Here is a 22,321-nt window from a genome sequence, read left to right as displayed (position 1 = left end):
CCAAGTGTCATCCCACCTTTTGTCCTTTAATTACTTAGTATAGCTGTATATTTGGAGAACAAACCTAACATGCAGATAAATATGTAAATGTTAGGCCTTTTTCAATTAATGAGAATAAAAAAGAATTATCCTAAAATAATTCATTACCTCGTTCACTTTAACATGAATGATGGGTTTTGGACATTTAGATTTTACTGATGGATAAAAATGATATTTTTTTTTAATTTTAATTGTATTAAATTATGCAGGTAGATAGACTAATAGGAATTTTAATAGTGTAGAAGAAATATGTTATTGATATTTAAAATTGAACTCATTTGTCAATCTTAGATTCTTAATTATACCATTTCTAACATTAGGGTATTATTGTTTTTCGCTGGCAATGTTTTAGGGCATTTTTCCATCTTATCCAAAAAAAAAAAAAGTCTTTCCAAATATTAGGCCAAATAAGAAAATGAATGAGTTATAAATGTTTCTAAAATTATAAATTGATATTTTATATATATATATATATATGGGTGAGATCCAGTGTGACAAGGGGTTATGGTGTGATAAGGAGCTTATTGGTCCTGTTTGGTAAAGAGCGTTTTGGGATAAAAAGTGCGTTTTTGACCAATTTTAGCGGTTTGACCATTGAAACCGCTTATTGGAGTGTTTGGTGGAGAGAGGTTTGGGAGAGAGTTTTGGGATGAAAACGCTAATTTTGAAAAATCTCATTTTAGGAGCTTTTTCAATTAGCTTTTTGCAATATTAAAATTAATGGACTTCTTTAACCCTACTTTTAGTTTACAGGTCCTAAAATTAAAAAAAGAAATGTCATTTTTCGTTTTTTTGCAAAAACCGCTATTATCAATCAGCTAATTTTTACCAAACAGATCTACACAAACAGCTAGTCAAATCAGCTAATGTAATCAGCTAACAACTAATTCCCAAATAGGGTCATTGTGTGACATAACAAAACTACGTAGTTTTGATGATAATTGAAAAGGGCAAGGTAACAAATTTGTAAATAAAAGGAAAGAGATGATATAGAAAATTGTTTTATTTCTTTTCTTTAAAATACATTTTTCCGACATCTCTAACATCGTTTTTCGAAAATTTTTATACTATTAGACTCGTCTAAATTAGACGGTCATTTTAAGATCCCTGAAGCTCAAGTAAAAAATTTCCGGTGAACGGAATCCGGGTGGACGTTTTCCGGCGAGAAAAAAGTGCCTAGAAAATTCTCAAAAAAATCCAAAAAATGTAAAACATTATTCTAAAAAACTTTAATTCTTGGGTCGAAGAGGGATTTCTTACGGTTTAGTCCTAATAAAACTTTTTCCTTAATTTTATCCACTTTACATGCTTCAACAATTTGTTGGGTCAAAACTGTAAGGAATCTCGCTTTGAGCCAAGAATTAAAGTTTTTTAAAATGATGTTTTAAATGTTTTGGAATTTTTTCATAATTTTCTGGATACGTTTTTTATCCTACTTACATTATTCCAAATCAGTGTACCATTTGTTCCAACATAATACTTATATTGTTCCAACAGAAAATTATTTTATTTCTTTCCTTTAAAATACATTTTTCCGACATTTCTAACCTCGTTTTTCGAAAATTTTTATACTATTAGATTCGTCTAAATTAGACGGTCATTTTAATGTTTTACATTTTCTAGAATTGTTTGAGAATTTTCTGGCACTTTCGGGTTTTTTTATCGGAAAACGTCAATCTAACCGCCAAATTCCGTTGATTTTGGACTAAACCGTAAGGAATCTCATTTTGAGAATTAAAGTTTTTCAGAATAATATTTTACATTTTCTGAAATTTTTTGAGAATTTTCTGGACATTGTTTTCTCACAGAAAAACAGATCGCCGGATTCCATTCATCGGAAATTTTTTTACCCAAGCTTCTGGGATCTTAAAATGACCGTCTAATTAAGACGAGTCAAACGGTATAAATTTTTTTGAAAAATAAGGTTGGAAAATTTGGGAAAATGCATTTTAAAAAAAAATTAAAACAATTTTCTCTTTCCTTTTATTTACAAATTTGCCACCTCCTTTTGGTTAATTATAAAATTGGTCATTGTCACACCATAAGAAATGTGTCACAGATCTTTTATATATATATATGGTGTTGTTATGGGTCAAAAGCAATATTGAGTTATTGACTAGAGAGCTTCTCATAAATCTTTTCTTTTTCTACATATTGAAAAGTGATTCCACTTAATTAATTCTTTGAAACCGCACTTATTGACAAAACAAAACATCATACAAGAATGCAATCACATCATCTCATTATTTTTTTAAGCTTAATTTACAAATTCATATCATTTTCCTCCACAGGTACCGTAATCATATGGTATTATAATTTTTAATACAAATCCAAGAAAAAAAAAACACTGACTTTTGAGCCATCCTTATGCTTGATATATATATATATATATATATATATATATATATATATATATATATATATATATATATTTTATCTGAAAAGGTTTTAAAATTATTATATTATTATTTTCATCATGTTGGATTTCAGTTTTCCAGCTTTTAATTATACTGGAAATAGTAATTTGTTGATAAGTTAGAAATAAAACATTGTTTGAGAAAATTAGCAAGACTGATGTTTCAACAACTGAAAGCAGTTTTTAATTTAATAAACCAAAGGCATCCTGGAACATAGTTGAGGTCTTTTAGCCAAAGGTATGTCTTCTTCTTCTTCATCTTATTTTTTCAGCTAAAACTTAATTTTATTAGCTTTAATTGAACTGAAGATTGCCTTTTTAAATATCATGTTTACTTTAATTACGAATCTTCCCTTCAAATGGAAAGTTTGGGAAATAGATCAATTGAAATTGAAGGAAAACTCTGCATATACAACCCCTGCTATAGCTAACTGATGGAGCTTTCCTTTTCATTAAGGGCTATAGAGATTAAGGGTAAAAAAATTAATCATGGGAAAGTTGAATTTTACCTCTAACATACGAAATGAGTTAATTGAGTCTAATATTACCAAGCAAATTAAGCTAATTAAGTACGAAATGGCTTAACTGAGAGCACAATGTTACTCAGGGGCGGAGAGCTCCCCCGGCCACCGACTCCACCCTTTAGTAGTATGGCTGCGGTAGTTGACAAATTCCCCTAATTTTAATTCATATTGGTGTATTTGGAGTGTTATTACAATATATTAAGATTTTGTTTTTTTGACAAAACAATACAATATATTAAGATAGTTGAGTTGGTTAATACATATTTTTACTTAGTGTTAATTAGCTTATCTTGGTTCAATTGATAGATTTAGTTTATAGCTTTTTCTGTACTTTTAGATTTATTCCGTCTTTCCATGACAAGAGGTGTTAGATGGATTTAATTATTCATTTTTACTTCTCCTCAATGCATGTAAAATAATGAGCCAATTTGAAAATTTCATGTAGACAAAACAAAACAAAATACATTTGCTCAAAATTATGTCAACATGTATGTATGTATATATTACTAGCTAATTATTTCATCTGAGGACTTATCAGGGGAAAGAAAAATGGATATTGATGAGGAATCAATAGTAGAATATTCATCAAATTCATTATGGGAAAGAATGTCCCAGTGGAAAAATCAAGCTATGCAAACATACAAAACAAAACCATTCTCTTACTGGATTCTCTTTCTTTTAAGCATTGGAGGAATGCTTACAGCGTTACCTGCTTCGAGTCTTCTATCTCGAGTTTACAATACCAACGGAGGTACTGTCGAGAGCAACGTATTGAACTAAAAGTTTAAACTGATAGTTAAGTAATAATTTTTACATTAATATCCGACAGGTAAAAGCAAATGGATAATTTCATGGGCATCAGTTGCAGGATGGCCTATAACTGCTTTAATGTTACTTCCCATATACTTATTTTCACCAGCTTTCACCACTCCACTTACTCTCCAACTTGTTCTCTCTTATGTTGGATTAGGTTTCTTAACTGCTGCTCATGATCTCATGTTTGCATATGCTTATGCTTATCTCCCAGCATCATCTGCTACACTTCTAGCTTCTTCATCTCTCGTTTTCTCCTGTCTTTTTGGATACTTCATTGTCAACAACAAACTCAACGCTTCAGCCATAAACTCCACAGTCATAATCATTGCTGCTACCACCATAATCTCCCTAGATTCGGACACTGATCGGTACGATAATGTCAGCAATCGTCAATACATTTCGGGTTTCATATGGGACGTAATGGCATCTGCTCTCCATGGGCTGATCTATGCTCTCTCTGAGTTGGTTTTTGTGAAGTTTTTGGGGAGAAGATCGTTTCATGTAGTGGTGGAGCAGCAGACAATGGTTTCTTTATTTGCTTTTGTGTTTGTAAGCATTGGGGTGATTGTAAATGGAGATTTTGAAGGGATGAAATCAGAGGCTAAAACGTTTGTTGGTGGAGAGGATTCATATATTAAGGTTATAGTGTGGGCTGCAATTACGTTTCAGTTAGGGTCATTAGGTGCTACTGGAGTGGTTTATTTAGGCTCAAGTGTTATGGCTGGTATTGTAAATGCAGTCAGAAACCCAATTACAAGTATTGTTGCAGTTGTAGTGTTGAATGATCCAATGAGTGGGTTGAAGATGATGTCTTTACTCTTAACATTATGGGGTTTTGCTTGTTACATCTATGGCAATTCATCATCTCCTCGGTAGCCTGTAGCTATTTCATCAGGAATGGAAAGTGTTGGAAATTTTGGACAGTAGATATTTTATGAAGTAAAAACTAATGTCAGAGTTAGTCAAATTGATTAATGTGATTATATGAAATTCATCATGTTTATACATCTCTAAAATTATATAGTAGATATACAATTTAGAAAAATAGAAGTTATATGGCTAATCAAAATTTGCCCTTCGAGTGTTGAACTGGCATCTCTCACTTGACTACATATGTTAGTATTGGCCTTGCCATTAGGCCAAACTTTCTCTGAGATAAAATTGGACCTAATGAGTTAAAAATTTATATTCATGGGATTACATAAATGTATCACACATGGACTCAGAATGAAGATCATAAAATATCCGAAACCAAAAAAAATGGAGTTACAGTTTTCAATAAGTGAAGTAGAACTGTTTGCTACTCGGTTTAAATAGTCCATAATCCTATCATGTGGTTATTCCCTTTAACTAACTAACCAATTAGTTAACAGTTGTTGTTAACTTTATGATTTAATCCCTCATTTATTTACTTATTATATAATGAATACTATACTTATATATAATTAACAAAATGGTGCTTAGCTATTTAACTTAGACGATTTTTTTTTTCTTTTTATAAAAATTAAAATGCATATCCAAAATACTTATATCATTTTATTAGATAAAAAAGTATTAAACAATATGAAAATAGTAAGGAATAAAACCTCACACAAATACAGACTAAAGCCTTAACATAAGATCATAAATGAAAGAAAAAAATTACAAAGAGCAAAAAAAAAAAAAAGTCATAAATGGTACAACAAACATAAACAAAAGATAAAACATATACTTTTCGTAAATCCAAATCCGCAGAGAAGTAGATGCAATCTCATATTCATCATTTAGATCGTTCTGAAAATTCGGATCTGAGTCTTTTTCTTCAACTATGTAGATCTAGATATCTACGGACAATGTCTACTATTTCCGCTCTTGCTAAATCCAAAAAGGGTAGGAATGAAAAGATTATAGATAACAGATGTAGTTCAAACAGATTAAGAAATATGATAAAATCAAGCCCTGGTTGTCAGTCAGATTCTGGATGACTTCTGTAATTGCTCGGGGCAGAAGGTCAGCCATGCAAAATCCAGATTGTTTTATTCTAATAATGTGTCTGAAGCCACGAGCTAGGAGATCTGTCACAGGTTAGGAATGTCTAAAACTACAAACTTGGGAAAGTATCTAGGCATGCCGATTATTCACCAAAGAGTAAATAAAGAACTTTATGGCTCGATAATTGATAGAGTACAGTCAAAATTGGCGAGATGGAAATCAAAGAGCTTAAACCTGGCAGGCCGTCTGACACTTGTTAAACCGGTAATGACCACGGTGCCCAACTATGCAATGCAAACCATGATCCTCCCCCGAAGCATTTGTGATCGGCTTGATAAGTTCAACATGGCTTCTTCTGGGGATCTGTGGGTAATGAAAGGAAAATTCACTTAGTAAATTGGAACATAGTCATAAAACTGAAGAGTGAGGGTGGCCTAGGGATACGAAGAATGCGAGAATTCAACACAGCTATGATCGGCCAACTAAGCTGGGCCATGCTAACTGATGCTGATTTCTTATGGGTGAGAGTGTTAAAGGGAAAGTATGGCGGGAATAGACGAGGGTTAGATGTCCTAAAAGCACAACAGACGCACTCGGCTATCTAGAAAAGCATTTCGACTGGAAAACAGTCCTACAAATAGGGAGCAACTAAACTAATTTTCAATGGACGAGAAACATGGTTTTGGAAGGACATTTGGTGCGGAAATTCAATTCTGGTAGCGAGAGACTCGGAAAACTTGGAAGAGGGGGAAGCTAGTAAATATGTTTCGGATTACTGGGATGAATCACGCAACTGCTGGGATTGGTCACGCCTGAATTCCTTACTATCAGCAACTGATCTAATGTGCATAGCTGCTTACGCGATCTGCTCGACCAGCAGCAGTCCAGACCCCTAGTATTGGCCACTTAGTCCATCCGGCAAATATTCGGTCAGCTCTGTATATGAGCTTTTGGTACCAACTTCGAACACATGTGATAGGAACTGGACCAAAGTGTGGAAACTTGTTGTACCTGAGAAAATCAAAGCATTTATATGGACGGCTCTCCAGGGTGGGGTGTTATGTAATGTGAATCGGGTCCGGAGAGGTTTCGTGAATTCTCTGGAGTGCGCCAAATGTAGACAGGGCAAGACATAAATTCACATTTTACGGTACTGTTACATAGCTCGTGGATTTTGGGCGAGAATTATGTTGAAACACATTTCCACATGATTTTGATTTGACAAAATTATTTAAGTATATGATTAAAAATATTCTAAACACACTAAGTTTAAATGCTTTGATTTATTATACTAATGTGTTTGTTCAATGTTAAGTTACTTGTTTATAAGACACAAATATTAAAAGGCTAAAGACCCAAAAGAAAGTCAAAGGCCCAAGTCAAAACAGATCAAGACCACTCGGCCCGTGTAAGCAAAACGCTGTCGTTGTGATAAAACGCAGCTCAGCATAAGAAGGATCGAGAAGACCTTCTTTGACTACTTCGGAACAAAGCTGCTGAGTTGAACGACAAAGAGTACAAGACAGCAGCTGAGCAAGAGCAACTTCCAGACAAAGTATTTCCACTTCGGGTAAAGTTCAGAAGACACAGAAAGCTATCTGGTTGACTTTGTCGTAAAAGGAGAGAGTCTGCTGAACTGACCAAAAGCTGCTCTGCACTGACCGAAGACAGAAGATGCAAGAATCTGATTGGCCAACGACACTGAAGCAGACTGAGTGACAACGATTTCCCTCCAATGATTATTTCGAAATTCGAAATCACCGAATGCCTCAAGTGTCACTATAAATAGGCCTTTCAGTTGCTTCATTCGATGCAGATCTTCAACTAGCCATTACGCTGACCAAATTCACACTTGAAGTTCTGTGAGAAAAAGCAAAGCAAATACTTACACCAATTTCCAGATTATTGTGTAAAAGTCTAGAGTGATTTCCAATCATCTAAAGTGTCTTAGCAATTGTTGTTTAGGACAATCTTATTATCAATTTTAGAAATAGAAAGGAGAGGCTGAGTACTCGGTTATAGTACTCAGCGGTAGATATAGGAGTGAGTAGAGGTATAGAGGAAGGTACTCTTGTTATACTCAGCTTCTAGTTGTAAAAGGTTTGGTGCTCTACCTTTAAAGAGCTCAGTAGAGAATTCGAAAGCTCGGAACGTGTTCCGAGGACAGGATGTAGGCATAGAGGCCCAACCTGGATAAATCTGCTGAGTAACATCTTTCTAACCTTAAACTCCTTTGATATATATATTGCTTGCTTAAAAACTGACTAAGTAAAGAGGTCACGCTGAGTTGTGTGCATTGAGTATCTGAGTTCAGGAATAGACTCAAGTGCTATCTCCTGACTCAAGGAAAGAAGCTGACTTAGTCACCAGTTGACTAAGCTAGTGTCTTAAGTTCACTCAACACGCTGTGTAAACCTTTTTCAAAGAAAAAGAAGTCAGCCTCAACGTACACAATTTTAAATAGTTCCTATCCCTCCCCCTTGGAACTAACTTGTTACATTATAAGGGACTAACAAGTGGTATCAAAGCCTAAAAGCTCGCTGTGCAAGGTTTAACTACCTTGAGCTGATCCCCACTATGGCTGAAAACAGCACTCGATTTCTCCCAGGAAATCTGACAACTCAGATTCTACCTGAGGGTCTGTCCATAACTCGGCCTCCCCTATTCTTTGGGTCTAACTATACCTTCTGGAAGAATAGGATGAAAAATTTCATTCAGGCTACAAATATGAGTGCATGGCTATCTATAGTCCAAGACCCATTTGTTCCTGTTGAAACTGTTGGTGGCCAAACGGTTGTCAAATCTGAGACCAAATGGACAGAGGATGATCTCAAGAAGCTACAAAATCATGCTTCGGCTATAAACATGCTTCACTATGCGCTAGATGCTACAGAATACAACAAGATTTCAGGTTGTGAGTCAGCGCAGGAGATCTGGAAGAAGCTGGAGGTCACCTACGAAGGAACCAACAAGGTGAAAGAATCCAAGGTGAAAGAATCCAAGGTGAACCAGCATATGAGATTGTACGAGCTGTTCGAAATGAACGATGATGAAGGGATCTCAGACATGAATGCAAGATTCACAAACATCATCAACGAGCTCAAGAGACTTGGTAAGATCTTCACTGAGGAAGAACAAGTCAAGAAGATTCTTAGGAGTCTTCCTAAAAGCTGGCAAGCAAAGAAGACCGCTGTTGAGGAAGCTCAAGACTTAACCACCTATAAGTATGATGAACTCATTGGCTCACTGCTGACCCATGAGATCTCGATGAAGAATTTCGAGGTGAAAGAAAAGTCTGAAGACAAGAAGCAAAAGTCTCTTGTCATGAAAGCTGACTCCACTGATGGGAGCTCAACAGACGATGAAGAGATGGCTATGTTTACCAGAAAGATGAAAAGGCTGTTCAAAAAGAATGACAAATATTCTAAGAAGCCTTATAAGAAGTTTGATAAGTACAAAGCTGACTCCAGCGATAACAAGTACAAGAAGGACAGCTCAAAGCCCATTACATGCTTTGAATTTCATCAAACTGGCCATATCAAGTCAAGGTGTCCCTCACTGAGGAAAGAAAGAAAGAACGGCAAGAAGGCAATGGTGGAAACTTGGAGTGATAGTGATGATTCATCATCATCTGAAGCTGATGCCACTGAGTCAGCAAAGATTTGTTTCATGGCTGACGAACTTGCTGAGCCATGTGTTTCTGAGCATGCTGACCCCTCCATTGCATCTGATGATGAGGAACATTCAACTGAGGTAATATCACTACCCTTGCTCAGAAATGAAATGGTTAATGCCCTGAGTGACCTCTACACACTTGTCAAAAAGTGTAATAAAAAGGTTAGAGCACTCAGCAGGCGATGTGACGAGGTTGAGGAGGTCAAACTAAGTGACCTTCGATATCTTTTTCAGGACAACTCAGATTTGCATAGTAACATTGGAATTATGCAAAAGTTTGTCTCTGAGGTCCAATCAGATTCTAAGAAACTGAGAAAGGACGTCACATCTATTCAGAACCAACTAAAGGTTCCAAACAAAAGAAATATTCCTCTGAATACTCAGTACCGAAGTACTGGTCAGCAGAGATGGAATCCTCAGCGGAATGTCCAGTGTGACTTCTGTGGGAAGAAAGGACACACCACAAAGGTGTGCTGGCACGCTCAGCACTGGGGTGCTGACCAGCCAGTGAGACATCCTAAACGGAAGGTCAGCTGTGACTTCTGTGGAAAGAATGGCCATACTATCCAAGTATGTCGCCATAAAATAAAATATGATGCTTTACCTGTTGAACCTAACAAGCCAGGACCCAAAAAGAATTGGGTACCTAAAAGTAACTAGTTACATTGCAGGTAAGACTGAGGTGTGCTGAGAAGTAAAAAATGTGGTATATTGACAGCGCATGCTCGAGGCATATGACTGGTGATGAAACTCAGTTCATCACATTTGAGCGTAAACGAGGAGGAAGCGTAAGTTTTGGAGACAACAAGAAGGGTAAGATAGTAGGGTTAGGAACCGTTGGAGGTAATCCTACTAGTGAGTCTGTCTCCCTAGTCATCGGACTCAAATATAACTTACTCAGCATAGCTCAGCTATGTGACAATGGGAGAAAAGTTATATTTGATGACACTGGATGTAAAATATTCGAGGGTAAAACAAATGAGTTAATATTAACTGCCCCTCGTATTGATAATGTCTTCATGCTGAACTTAGAGAAAAAGTTTTCAAAAACTATATGCTTAGTATCAAAGGAAGAAAATTCCTGGCTATGGCACAAGAGACTTGGTCATGTAAGCATGGACCTCCTGGCCAAATTATCAAGAAAGCAATTGGTTGAGGGACTGCCAGAACTTAAATTTGAAAAAGATCAATTATGCCACGCCTGCCAAACTGGAAAACAAACCAAACAATCTTTTCATAGTAAAAACATTGTCTCAACTAAGCGTCCATTAGAGTTACTACACTTGGATCTCTTCGGTCCAGTCCAGCCGCTGAGCTTGGGTGGAAGAAGATTTTCCTTGGTCATTGTAGATGACTTTTCTCGGTACACTTGGATCATCTTGCTGAGTAGCAAGGATGAGACCTTTGAGACATTTTCAAATTTGGTAAGAAAACTTGAAAATGACAAAGACCTAAAATTGGCTCACATCCGAAGTGATAATGGTGGAGAATTCAAGAACCAACAGTTTGTTGAATTCTGTGAAACCAACGGCATTGACCATAATTTCTCTGCTCCTAGAACGCCTCAACAAAATGGGGTTGTTGAAAGGAAGAACAGAACCTTGGTTGAAATAGCCAGGACAATGCTGAGTGAGCATAGGCTTCCAAAGCACTTTTGGGGAGAAGTTGTCAACACAGCGTGCTATATTCTTAATAGGGCTCTTGTTAGACCTATACTAAAGAAAAATCCCTACGAACTTTGGAAAGGACGAAAGCCCAATATTGGATACTTTCGTGCCTTTGGCTGTAAATGTTTTATTTTGAATACAAAAGATAGCTTAGCTAAGTTTGACTCAAAGGCTGATGAAGCTATCTTTTTAGGCTACTCAACAAACAGCAAAGCATACAGAGTTTTCAATAAACGAACTCAAGTCTTAGAAGAGTCAGTACATGTTGAGTTCGATGAAACTAACCCTGCAGGAAGGTACCAGCCACTGACCGAGGACGATCCACACTCAGCATCCACTGACCAAGAAACAACCGCTGAGTTATTTCCTCAAGGGCTGACCAAAGGTAAAAGTGAAACTCAAATTACTTTCACTAACCAAACTACACCTGCAGAGATTGTTGAAACACAGCCAGCGCAAGACATCAATCTACCAAAGGAGATTAGGATACCAAGAGGGCACTCTGAAAGTGCCATTCTTGATGCCGCTGAGAATACCCTGATGACTAGAAATCAACTCAGGAGATACCTCAGCAACGTAGCATTCGTCTCAATCCAGGAACCAAAGAATTTCGCTGAAGCTGAGTATGACGAATTCTGGATGAATGCAATGCAAGAAGAACTTGATCAGTTTAGACGAAATGAAGTATGGGATGTAGTGCCAAAACCAAGAAGCCAGAAGACCATAGGAACAAGATGGGTCTTCCGCAACAAGCTGGATGAACAAGGGAACGTGGTCAGAAACAAAGCAAGGCTTGTAGCTCAGGGCTACAGTCAGCAAGAAGGTATTGACTACGGTGAGACCTTTGCCCCAGTGGCAAGGCTAGAGGCTATTAGAATTTTATGTGCATATGCATCTTATATGAATTTTAAATTATTTCAAATGGATGTTAAGAGTGCATTTCTTAATGGAGTTATAAACGAGGAAGTTTATGTTAATCAACCTCCAGGGTTTGAGGACCCCAAGTTCCCAAACCACGTTTATAAACTCAAAAAGGCTCTGTACGGCCTCAAGCAAGCACCACGTGCTTGGTATGAGAGGCTGACCAGTTTCCTGCTGACTAGAAATTACGTCAGAGGCAAAGCTGATACAACCTTATTCATTAAGAGGAAGGGTAAAGATACCCTGTTGGCTCAGATTTATGTGGATGATATCATTTTTGGTGCCACTAACGAGTAATGTGCAAGGAATTTAGCAAGCAAATGCAGACTGAGTTTGAAATGTCAATGATGGGAGAACTCAACTTCTTCCTTGGACTTCAAATCAAACAAGGAAAGAATGGCATCTTCATAAGTCAAGCTAAATATGCCAAGGAGATATTGAAGAAATATGATCTTGAAAACTGCAAGCCAATATCTACTCCTATGGGCACTGACACTGTCCTATGTGCTGACGAGAATGGTAAGTCAGTAGATAGCAAATTGTATCGAGGTATGATAGGCTCTCTACTTTACTTGACAGCAAGTAGACCGGACATTCAGTTCTCAGTATGTTACTGTGCTAGATATCAATCTAACCCTAAGGAATCTCATTACATAGCTGTAAAAAGAATCCTTAGATATTTGCAAAGCTCGGTGAATGCAGGTTTATGGTATCCCAACACTCATGATTTCACACTCGTTGGATACACTAACGCTGACTATGGACAAGACAAGCTTGAACAAAAAAGCACCTCAGGAGGATGCCACTTCCTAGGGAGCTGCCTTGTATCCTGGTTCAGCAAGAAGCAGGCGTCAGTAGCCTTGTCTACCACTGAAGCTGAGTACATTGCTGCTGGAAACTGTGTTGCTCAAGTCCTATGGATTAAGCAACAGCTTGAAGACTATGGTGTTCAAACAAAGACAATTGAGGTCAAATGTGACAACAAAAGTGCAATTGATCTATCAAAGAACCCAATTCAGCACAGCAGGATGAAGCATGTCAGCATTAGACATCACTTCATTAGAGACCATGTACTCAAGGGTGAGATCAAGCTGACCGATGTCCCAACTGATGAGCAGCTTGCGGATATCTTCACGAAGCCACTAGCTCGTGAGCAGTTCAGCATACTGAGAGAAGCCATTGGTATGTTTAATCCTCTTCAGTAAATTCCAGTTCTAAATATATATTTATGCTGAGTGAATTACCATGCTGAATGATTTTTTCTATTACTTACTGAGTGAATAGATGTATGATGAGTGTTTAATGCTAAATGAATGAATATCACATGCTGAGCAAATATGCGCACTGAGTAGTTATCTCAAACTGAGCAACCAATTACTTAAACCATCCGTTTGTATAAAACTGACTACTCGGTATATAGAACGATTAGGATTCTCACACTGAGTAAATTGATCCGTTGCATTAAATGCAAAAGCACGCGTATAGCCACCTAGGATGACGTATGCGCCGAATGTGTCATAAATGCCAGGATTCTTGTCGGTTGAATATCCCAAGGGCAAAACTGACACATGGATTCGATAAGATCCATCTCTCACCTCTATAAATTGTGGGCAAATCCCCACCTCTATTTCTTTACGCGTACAGAATTCTCTGCCATTAATACTTTCTCTCTCAAAAAATTCAAATCCTTCAAATCTTCTCTGCGAAAATGACGAACGTTTCTGTAAACATCTCCGATGCCGGTCACCGATCTGCTGGAAACCCTAAGCCTCCTACCCAGCATGATCAAACCAAAGCTACCACACCGAGCAAGAAAACCCAGACTGAGCAAGGTACCTCCTCCAAGGGAAAGAAACCTAAGCAACAAACATATACCAGGGTCTATGAGAACGTCAGGGAATACAAGATTGACTACTCAAGGTGGTTCTCGAAAGAATTTGTGGAAAGAGAGCAACCATTCTGTGAGTGGATCTCAAAGAATGGCTGGACCGAGCTATTCTCAATAAGATACAATACCTACCCTGAATTTGTAAAGGAATTCTACCACAACCTGCGTGTCGCTGATGACAACCAGGACCACTTAGTCACCAAGGTGAAGGACAAAACCATCTTCATCAATCCCACCTACTTAGCCAGCCTTCTAAAACTTAAGAATGAAGGAGCCATTCTTAGGAAGTCTGGAGATCAGGACGACACTGGGTACTCCATTACGTTCTGCAAACCTACTGGCCATGCTGGAGAAATCTCCAGTACTTTAATGGGCCAACACCAAAAGATGGCACACTACCTGCTGACCAATTATATCTTCCCGAAGATAAATTGCACCAGCTCAGCAACAAACTTTGAGCAATGCTTCATATGGCATATGCTGACTTACAAGCCCATCAACATGCCAGTATTCCTGATCGCAGGCTTTCAAAGGAGCACTGGAACTCTAAGGCTGGGTTCACTCATCACCAAAATCCTCCTGGACCACCGAGTGGACCTATCGCAGGAAACCAAAGCCAAAGGATCAGAGATAACTGCTGCTGCTCTGTTCGCTTTGAAATTTGATCAGCCAATTAAGAAAGCAAAAGGTGCTGCTGATCAGACCGCTGAGGGAACAGTGGTTAAACAGAGCAGAAGAACCAAAGCTCCCACTGACAGGAAGAGGAAAGCTGTGCAAAGCACCTCTAAGGGAGCTGTTCCTCCTCCAAAGAAACTGAGGGTTGTATCCAAAGGAAAAGATGCTCAGCCCCAGCTGAGCCCAAGTCTGCTGAGAAAAGACCTAGGCAAGATGTGCCTGAGGCAGAAGAAAGAGCAGACGCTGATGAGGAATCACTGTGTAAGAAACAGAAGAACTCTTCGGAGTTAAGTCCAATTGATGCTCTACCTACTACCTTCTTCGTACCCATCAACTCTCATTATGCCCAGAGTCAAGGCGTTGACCCTGAGCAACAGAACGATGAAGTTGAACTGGATGATCAGTTCATTGACCAGCTAGAGGGTAAATTTCATCAATGGTGTACAACCTTTTCCTTATTTCACACTTTGGTGTACAACCTTCAATTTGTCTCACTAATATGTACGAACTTATAGGTGACCTCCCACTTTGGTGTACAGCAGGTAAAAATGACCGGTCAACGCTCCACGTCAGCAATTTGACCGGTCAAAAAGTCAAAATTTGACCATCTAGTATAAAATTACTTTTATACCCCTCTTCTTTCTTCTTCCTCTTCCTTCTTCCTCCTCCTTCTCCTTCTCCTTCTCCTTCTCCTTTCCCTTTCCCTTTCTCTTTCTCTTTCTCTTTCTCTCTCTAAATCCCCTCTCTACCTTTTATCTCTTCATTTAATCTTTGGCTTACTTAGATTAGACAAATCAGAAGCTTCACTTGGGTTAAATTCAGCGGTAAAGAAACGAAAACTTAGAAATTAATGTGTTATTTTAATTAAAGTATAAATAAGAAAATTTTATGAAAAGGCAGTTATGGAACACAAGAAAGAAGATGCCAATAGCAATACGAGCAGCTATAGAAAGAAGAAAAGGCAGTAATAGTTACTGCACACCATTCTTAATGCTTCGGTTTTCTACTTATTCCATCCATTTATGGAGATTCATGCCTCATTTTTAATTTCTTTGGTCCTGTATAATCAAACTATATTTTCAAAGGTTATTTCTTTATAATGTAGCTCACGTGAATGTATGTAGGATTTAAGGGCAGAGTTAGTGCTCAAATTAAAATCAAATTGATTTCAAATCCACTGATAGTTTTAATACTCTAGCTCCACGAAAACACTTGAAGGAATAGGAAATGAATGGTTTTTCAATAAATATTCATAACTACCATCGCTTGTAAATATTCATAACAGGTCTCTCTTTGGCACTGCTAATTTCAAGATCTCCCTGCGATTTTTCTTCGACAACTTTCAGGCTGCTTAAGGATGGTCCAAGTTCATCCTTTGGAGTAACAATTTCGACATCGGCTTGCTTATTGCCATTACAAATGTTTAATTTCCGAGTTAGTGGAACTGTCTTTTGGACCTGACTAGAGAGATGGTGAGGGTGATGAGAAGAGAGAATAATGAAAAGGAGAGATAGAGATAGAAAGAAGTTAGATAGAAAAAGGGAAAGATAGAGAGAGAAAGGAGTTAGAAAGGGAGAAGAGTTAGAGAGAGAAAGGAATCCTGGGAAGAGAGAGAGTTTAACGAAGAAGAGAGTGTATTTTTTATTTTTTTTTTATTTTTTTGGGATAAAGGGTATTTTGGTAATTGCATATGGGGTGAGTTTAATTAAAATTGAAAAATGGTGAGGTGGCGCGTTGACTGGCGTTGACCAGTCATTTTCACCGGCTATACACCATAGTGGGAGGTCACCCCTAAATTCGTATATATTACTGAGACAAATTGAAGGTTGTACACCAAAGTGTGAAATAGGGCAAAGGTTGTACACCACATGTGAAATTTACCCACCAGCTAGAAGAAGAATTAGAGGAAGAAGAGCAGGATGATGAGCAAGGACAATCTGATGAAGAAAGTGGTCAGGATGACACTGAGTCAGAAAGTGAAGAGGAAGATGCTGAGCCAACTAACACTGAGTTGGGTGCAGACGAAGAAGCTGAGCACACAGAACAGCACAATACTGATCAGGGAGAACTTTCTCCATCTCATTCAATTCCCGCTGATCCCACTCCTCCAAGGACTCAGGGAAAAAGAAGAAGACTTGTAAAGGCACAACAGACTATAGTTTTGGACTTTACTGAAAACCAACCTGAGCTGACCCCTGATCCTTCACGTATCAAGCTCAAGTTCTTCAGAAAACCTTCCACCTCTCTACCAGAGCAAACTAAAAAGAAAGCCTCTGTTTCTCTTCCACAGGAACAAGCCGACTTAAATGCTTCTGAAAATCCGACCAACACCGAGCAAGTTCTCGATGCTGATGTTGAACCTAGTCCTCAGCTGACTACGGAAATTCCTGCTCCAGGCAGCACTAAACCTATCCCACCTTCACCAACAAGTCAGCTTCAGCCTGACTCTGAACCTATCATCAATGTTGCTGTTCAATCACTTCCCAAACCAACAGAACAAGTGCAGATTGATACACCAAGACCAGTCACTGACCCCATTGGCACTTCAAATGCCGAGTTAAACTTAACGCCTCCACCAACTAGTCAAACTGATGAAAGCACATACAACTATCTCACTGCCACTGAGTCTGGTAGAAGGATCATTAATTCGATGCAGGCCTTGATCCAAGACCTTCATCAGACCTCAGAAACTGATGATGGGTCTGCCGATAATGAGTCTACTCAGCTTTCACAAGTCACTCAACTTCTCAACGAGGTTCGCGGTCTAAAAGGCCTGCTGATTGTCATGACCAGTATCCAAGCTCAACAACCAAAGCAGGAGTCAATAACAAAGCTGGCTGAACTCCAGCTGACTATGGTTCAACATTTTGACTCCCTTCAGGGACAATTCCAAACCTTGTCAGCTGCGAATTCTGGGTATACCACTTCAGCTGAAGTCCACCATCTATTCAATCAGCTGCAAACTGAGCAAGCAAAGACTAACGATCAGCTGGCTTCCTACTCTCAATGCTCAGTAGAGCAGATCGGTGAAGCTGTTCGCTTGCTGAATCTAAACAAGGAAGAGATGGAAACTGACCAACTGAAGCAGAACGAAATTCTCCAGTAATCACAACGTACCTTCACCCATATACATCATTCCAACGTCCAACGTCAGTACTATGACACAACATTACTGAGAATGTTTCATCAGGCATTTGCTGCGCTGACGGACACTATAACCTGGGTAGGCAAATCACAAGAATATGTGCTGAGCATGCTCAGCTCATCCAACATCGAGGTTGACAAAGATGTACTGGAAGAGGGCGCCATTATTTTTTATGGCATAAATGCAAGCACCCTCAAGCTTAAAAACATGTCAGCTAAAATTACTGAAGCTGTCCAAACAAGCTCCTTCAGGCCTCCTCCTCCTCCTCCCGATGCTGCCAAAACGGGGGAGAAAGAACAAGCTAGAAGAACTCAGCAAGAGGATGCTATTGGAAGCAGTCAGCAAAAGCCTAAGAGCAAAAAGAAATAGAACTAGCTAGCTCAACTTTCTTAGTTTTATCTTCTATGTTTATTTTGCTTATGTATGCTGACTACTTTAAACTTAATACAATGCCTGCATTAATTTCTCAACTTGATTAAAATCTTATGTGATGCTGAGTTATTATGTTTTATGTTGTGCATCTTCAAATACATCAACCATGTTTATCATTTATAATGTTTGTTGATTGTATGCTGTTAACACTGTCTTGCATGCTATAAAACATTGTCTTATAAGACTCATTGAACAACAATATACTCAGCGTTCTCTGATAGCTAAATCTTCCACTTAAAACTGAGTTAATAGAATATGTTCCATGAGCTGACCTTTATCTGAAAAACTGACCTAGGACTTACTCAATTAAACCTTAAAATGTTTAAAGTAAAACTGAGTCAGTAGCTCAACCCTTACGGGGGAGTTTATTAAGTTATAAAAGGTCAACTATCATGGGGGAGCTCAACACTGAGTTCTTCACTGAATAGTTTTGCCAACATCAAAATGGGGGAGTTTGTTGAAACACCTTTCCACATGATTTTGATTTGACAAAATTATTTAAGTATATGATTAAAAATATTCTAAACACACTAAGTTTAAATGTTTTGATTTATTATACTAATGTGTTTGTTCAATGTTAAGTTACTTGTTTATAAGACACAAATATTAAAAGGCTAAAGGCCCAAAAGAAAGTCAAAGGCCCAAGTCAAAACAAATCAAGACCACTCGGCCCGTGTAAGCAAAACGCTGTCGTTGTGATAAAACGCAGCTCAGCATAAGAAGGATCGAGAAGACCTTCCTTGACTACTTCGGAACGAAGCTGCTGAGTTGAACGACAAAGAGTACAAGACAGCAGCTAAGCAAGAGCAACTTCCAGACAAAGTATTTCCACTTCGGGTAAAGTTCAGAAGACACAAAAGCTGTCTGGTTGACTTTTTCGTAAAAGGAGAGACAGTCTGCTGAACTGACCAAAAGCTGCTCTGCACTGACCGAAGATAGAAGATGCAAGAATTTGATTGGCCAATGGCACTGAAGCAGACTGAGTGACAATGATTTCCCTCCAACGGTTATTTCGAATTCGAAATCACCGAATGCCTCAAGTGTCACTATAAATAGGCCTTTCAGTTGCTTCATTCGATGCAGATCTTCAACTAGCCATTACGCTGACCAAATTCACACTTGAAGTTCTGTGAGAAAAAGCAAAGCAAATACTTACACCAATTTCCAGATTATTGTGTAAAAGTCTAGAGTGATTTCCAATCATCTAAAGTGTCTTAGCAATTGTTGTTTAGGACAATCTTATTATCAATTCTAGAAATAGAAAGGAGAGGCTGAGTACTCGGTTATAGTACTCAGCGGTAGATATAGGAGTGAGTAGAGGTATAGAGGAAGGTACTCTTGTTATACTCAGCTTCTAGTTATAAAAGGTTTGGTGCTCTACCTTTAAAGAGCTCAGTAGAGAATTCGAAAGCTTGGAACGTGTTCCGGGAACAGGACGTAGGCATAGAGGCCGAACCTGGATAAATCTGCTGAGTAACATCTTTCTAACCTTAAACTCCTTTGATATTGTTAGCGATATTTTCGAAATATGCTAATTTCAACCTTGTCACGTGTGGTTAGGGTGCGGGCGTGCCAAAGAAGATTACTTCTCAATTAAAATGGTTAAGTTTATGGAAATGCGCGCCAAAACTTGAAATCTAATCGAAGCGATATGGGAGGGACGCAAGGATTGAAAAAGTCCCTCTTGGGTCTCTCGCGCCGTATAGAAACTTTGCGAGATAAATTGTTTTTATTTAAGCTAAGCGTATAAATTGAAGACAGAAAAATAAAGGAAATTAAAGTGCGAAATTGACACGAGATTTTGGAAAAATTGGTGTTTTATTGAGATGAATATGTTCAACAAGCATGAAATTGAAAATGAATTACAATTGAAATATGTCTATACTAAACATATAGATAATCAATTGAATTGGGAAGAGACAAATCAATACAAAGAATTGAAATGCAATTAAAATAAATTGGAATTCAACAAAAAACTCGGAGCTACAATAGCTATCTCGGATTGAAGTTGAATTTTGGTGTAGGTACGAGGTCCTCGGAGAGCTGCAACCGGTCGGGCCCGTACGGTATGTGCTTTGTGCAATGACTAAACGTTGGTAGGCAAATGGGACAGATTTAATCTTCAACTTTGGGAGGCTCGTTTGGGCGTTTAAGAACACGGAATTGGATGAGTAAATAGGCTAAATTTAATTTCGGAATGTCAGGAACAAATTTCTATAAGGGATCGAAGGCTAAAACTGATGCTAAGTAGACGAAATTGGGAGTTGAAAATAACTGGACGAATCTGGCAAATTCTGGAAACAGAATGTCTAAAAGAATTTGGGCTGTAAAGATCGGCTTGTAACTACAGTTTCTGGGCACGGAATTGGGCAAATAAATACACTAGATTGAAATTCAGAACGTCAGTAACAACTTTGTTGAAGGGATTGAAAGCAAAAAATGAGTTTAAACGGACGAAATCGGGCTTTGAAAGTAGTTGGACGAATCTGGAAAATTAATTTGAAAACAGAGTTTTAGCTAGGAATTGAGCAAATTAAAGGCTTGGAATGCTAAATTGAATTAGAAAAACTTGGAAAGGCTATTGGAACTTGAATTGGAGCTAAAGAGAGCTAAAAAAGGGATCGAAGCTAAGAAAAATGAAGAACGAAAAGAAGAACTTTGAAGAACTAAGAACTTAAAACTAGAAACTAGAGAGCATTGGAAGGGACCTTAGGAAGGGGTTTTGTTGTGTTGAGTTGAGTGTTTTTTTATGAAGGGGATGAGGTCTATTTATAGTATTTTGGAGTGGCATTTTGGTAATTATTAAGTGGCATTTTGGTAATTATTCACCAACTAACTCAACTACCTCCATGCCACATCACCCCACTACCTCAACTTCCACTAACTACCATCAACTTCCATTGACTGCTTCCAACTGTTGCCGGAAGAGACGATATGCCCCGCGTATCCTTGGTTACGCCCTGCGTATTGGAGGTCCTGAAGCTTGTGCATTTCATTGATGGTATCTGCGCGTGGCGCCTCTGGTGTTACGTCCCGCGTAGGAAAGTACGCGCTGCGTAAGAGAAGGACGCCCCGCGTGTTTGTGCTCCTGAACTTGGAACGCCTTGTTGATGCGCTTTACGCGTGACGTGTCTAGCTTTACGCCCCGCGTACTTGAGCCTCTGAAGTGGAACTTCTCCGAATGGGTGGTATACGGCCCGCGTATAGGAATACACGCCCCGCGTGTTTGATTGACGCCCTCATTGGCTGGAGGTGAGTTTACATATATATATTTATTTTATTTTTTTCTAGAAAAATGGAAACTATACCCTAAAATCAAATATAAGCTTTCTATATACATGAAAATAAAATTTATTTATTTTGGGCCAACAATTGCCCCCCTCTTTTGTGTATAAATTGACTAGGATTGAAAATTTGTACACAAAGGAATGTATTTAGGATTTTTTCTTTCTTTTCTTTTCTCTTTTTTTTTTTGGAAGAATTCTGTTTTATTTTTGTTATACCAATTGCATCAATCTCCTGGAGGCTTCGACTCCGTTTGAGTAGGTTTTGAATGGTTTCTCGTTTGCCCGGACAACTTCCACGTCCTCTCCTTTCCAAAATAGAAGGAGTTGGTGCAGAGATGATGGGATGCATGAGTTGGAGTGAATCCAATCCCTTCCTAAAAGCGCTTGATAGCTTGCAGTTGAATTTACTACAAAGAAAGCAACCATGGTGGTGTGAGAGCCAATGGTGAGCTCCAAAGGTAGGACACCGTATGTCTTCGTGATTTCTCCCGTGAAGGCTGAAACTGATGCCTCTGATGAGATTATGTCTTCCTCCGATTTGCCTAGGGCCAAGACCGTCTTCATTGGCATGATGTTAACAGCTGATCCATTGTCGATGAGCACTCTGGATATTGTCTTGGCATCTATATGAGCCTTAACGTATAAAGGTTTATTGTGGCGAGTCATCCTTGGAGTGGGCTTGTCAAAGTAAACCCTCCTCATGGCGTCTTCGACGGACGCCTTCGGCGCTAGATCTTCTTGCTTTTTGTGCTCGCGCTTAGAGGCTTCCTTCTTAGTGCCTTCACTTCTAAAATTTGGAGGTAAGATCAAAGAGGTGGTTGCACAATCTGTCTGGATGATGAAATCCCCCACACGGATTTGGATG

General features: G+C 38.4%; 1 protein-coding gene across 2 annotated transcripts; it reads left to right on the top strand.

The window, feature by feature from the left end:
- Positions 1-2,523: 2,523 nt before the first annotated feature.
- LOC136203330 (probable purine permease 5) lies at positions 2,524-4,736 on the top strand. Of its 2 annotated transcripts, XM_065994452.1 has the most exons (3): positions 2,524-2,693; positions 3,518-3,730; positions 3,809-4,736. In XM_065994452.1, the coding sequence occupies exons 2-3, from the start codon at positions 3,529-3,531 to the stop codon at positions 4,669-4,671; spliced, it is 1,065 nt and encodes a 354-aa protein (XP_065850524.1). In that variant the 5' UTR covers positions 2,524-2,693; positions 3,518-3,528; the 3' UTR covers positions 4,672-4,736. The 2 variants fall into 2 exon arrangements, with proteins under 2 accessions (XP_065850524.1, XP_065850525.1); XM_065994453.1 differs by having other exon boundaries at positions 2,524-3,730; positions 3,950-4,736.
- Positions 4,737-22,321: the final 17,585 nt, after the last annotated feature.

This window comes from Euphorbia lathyris, chromosome 8, assembly GCF_963576675.1.
Source record: "Euphorbia lathyris chromosome 8, ddEupLath1.1, whole genome shotgun sequence".
Classification (NCBI taxonomy): domain Eukaryota; kingdom Viridiplantae; phylum Streptophyta; class Magnoliopsida; order Malpighiales; family Euphorbiaceae; genus Euphorbia; species Euphorbia lathyris.
Note: the sequence above shows the minus strand (reverse complement) of the source record. Positions and strands in the feature narration are given on the sequence as shown.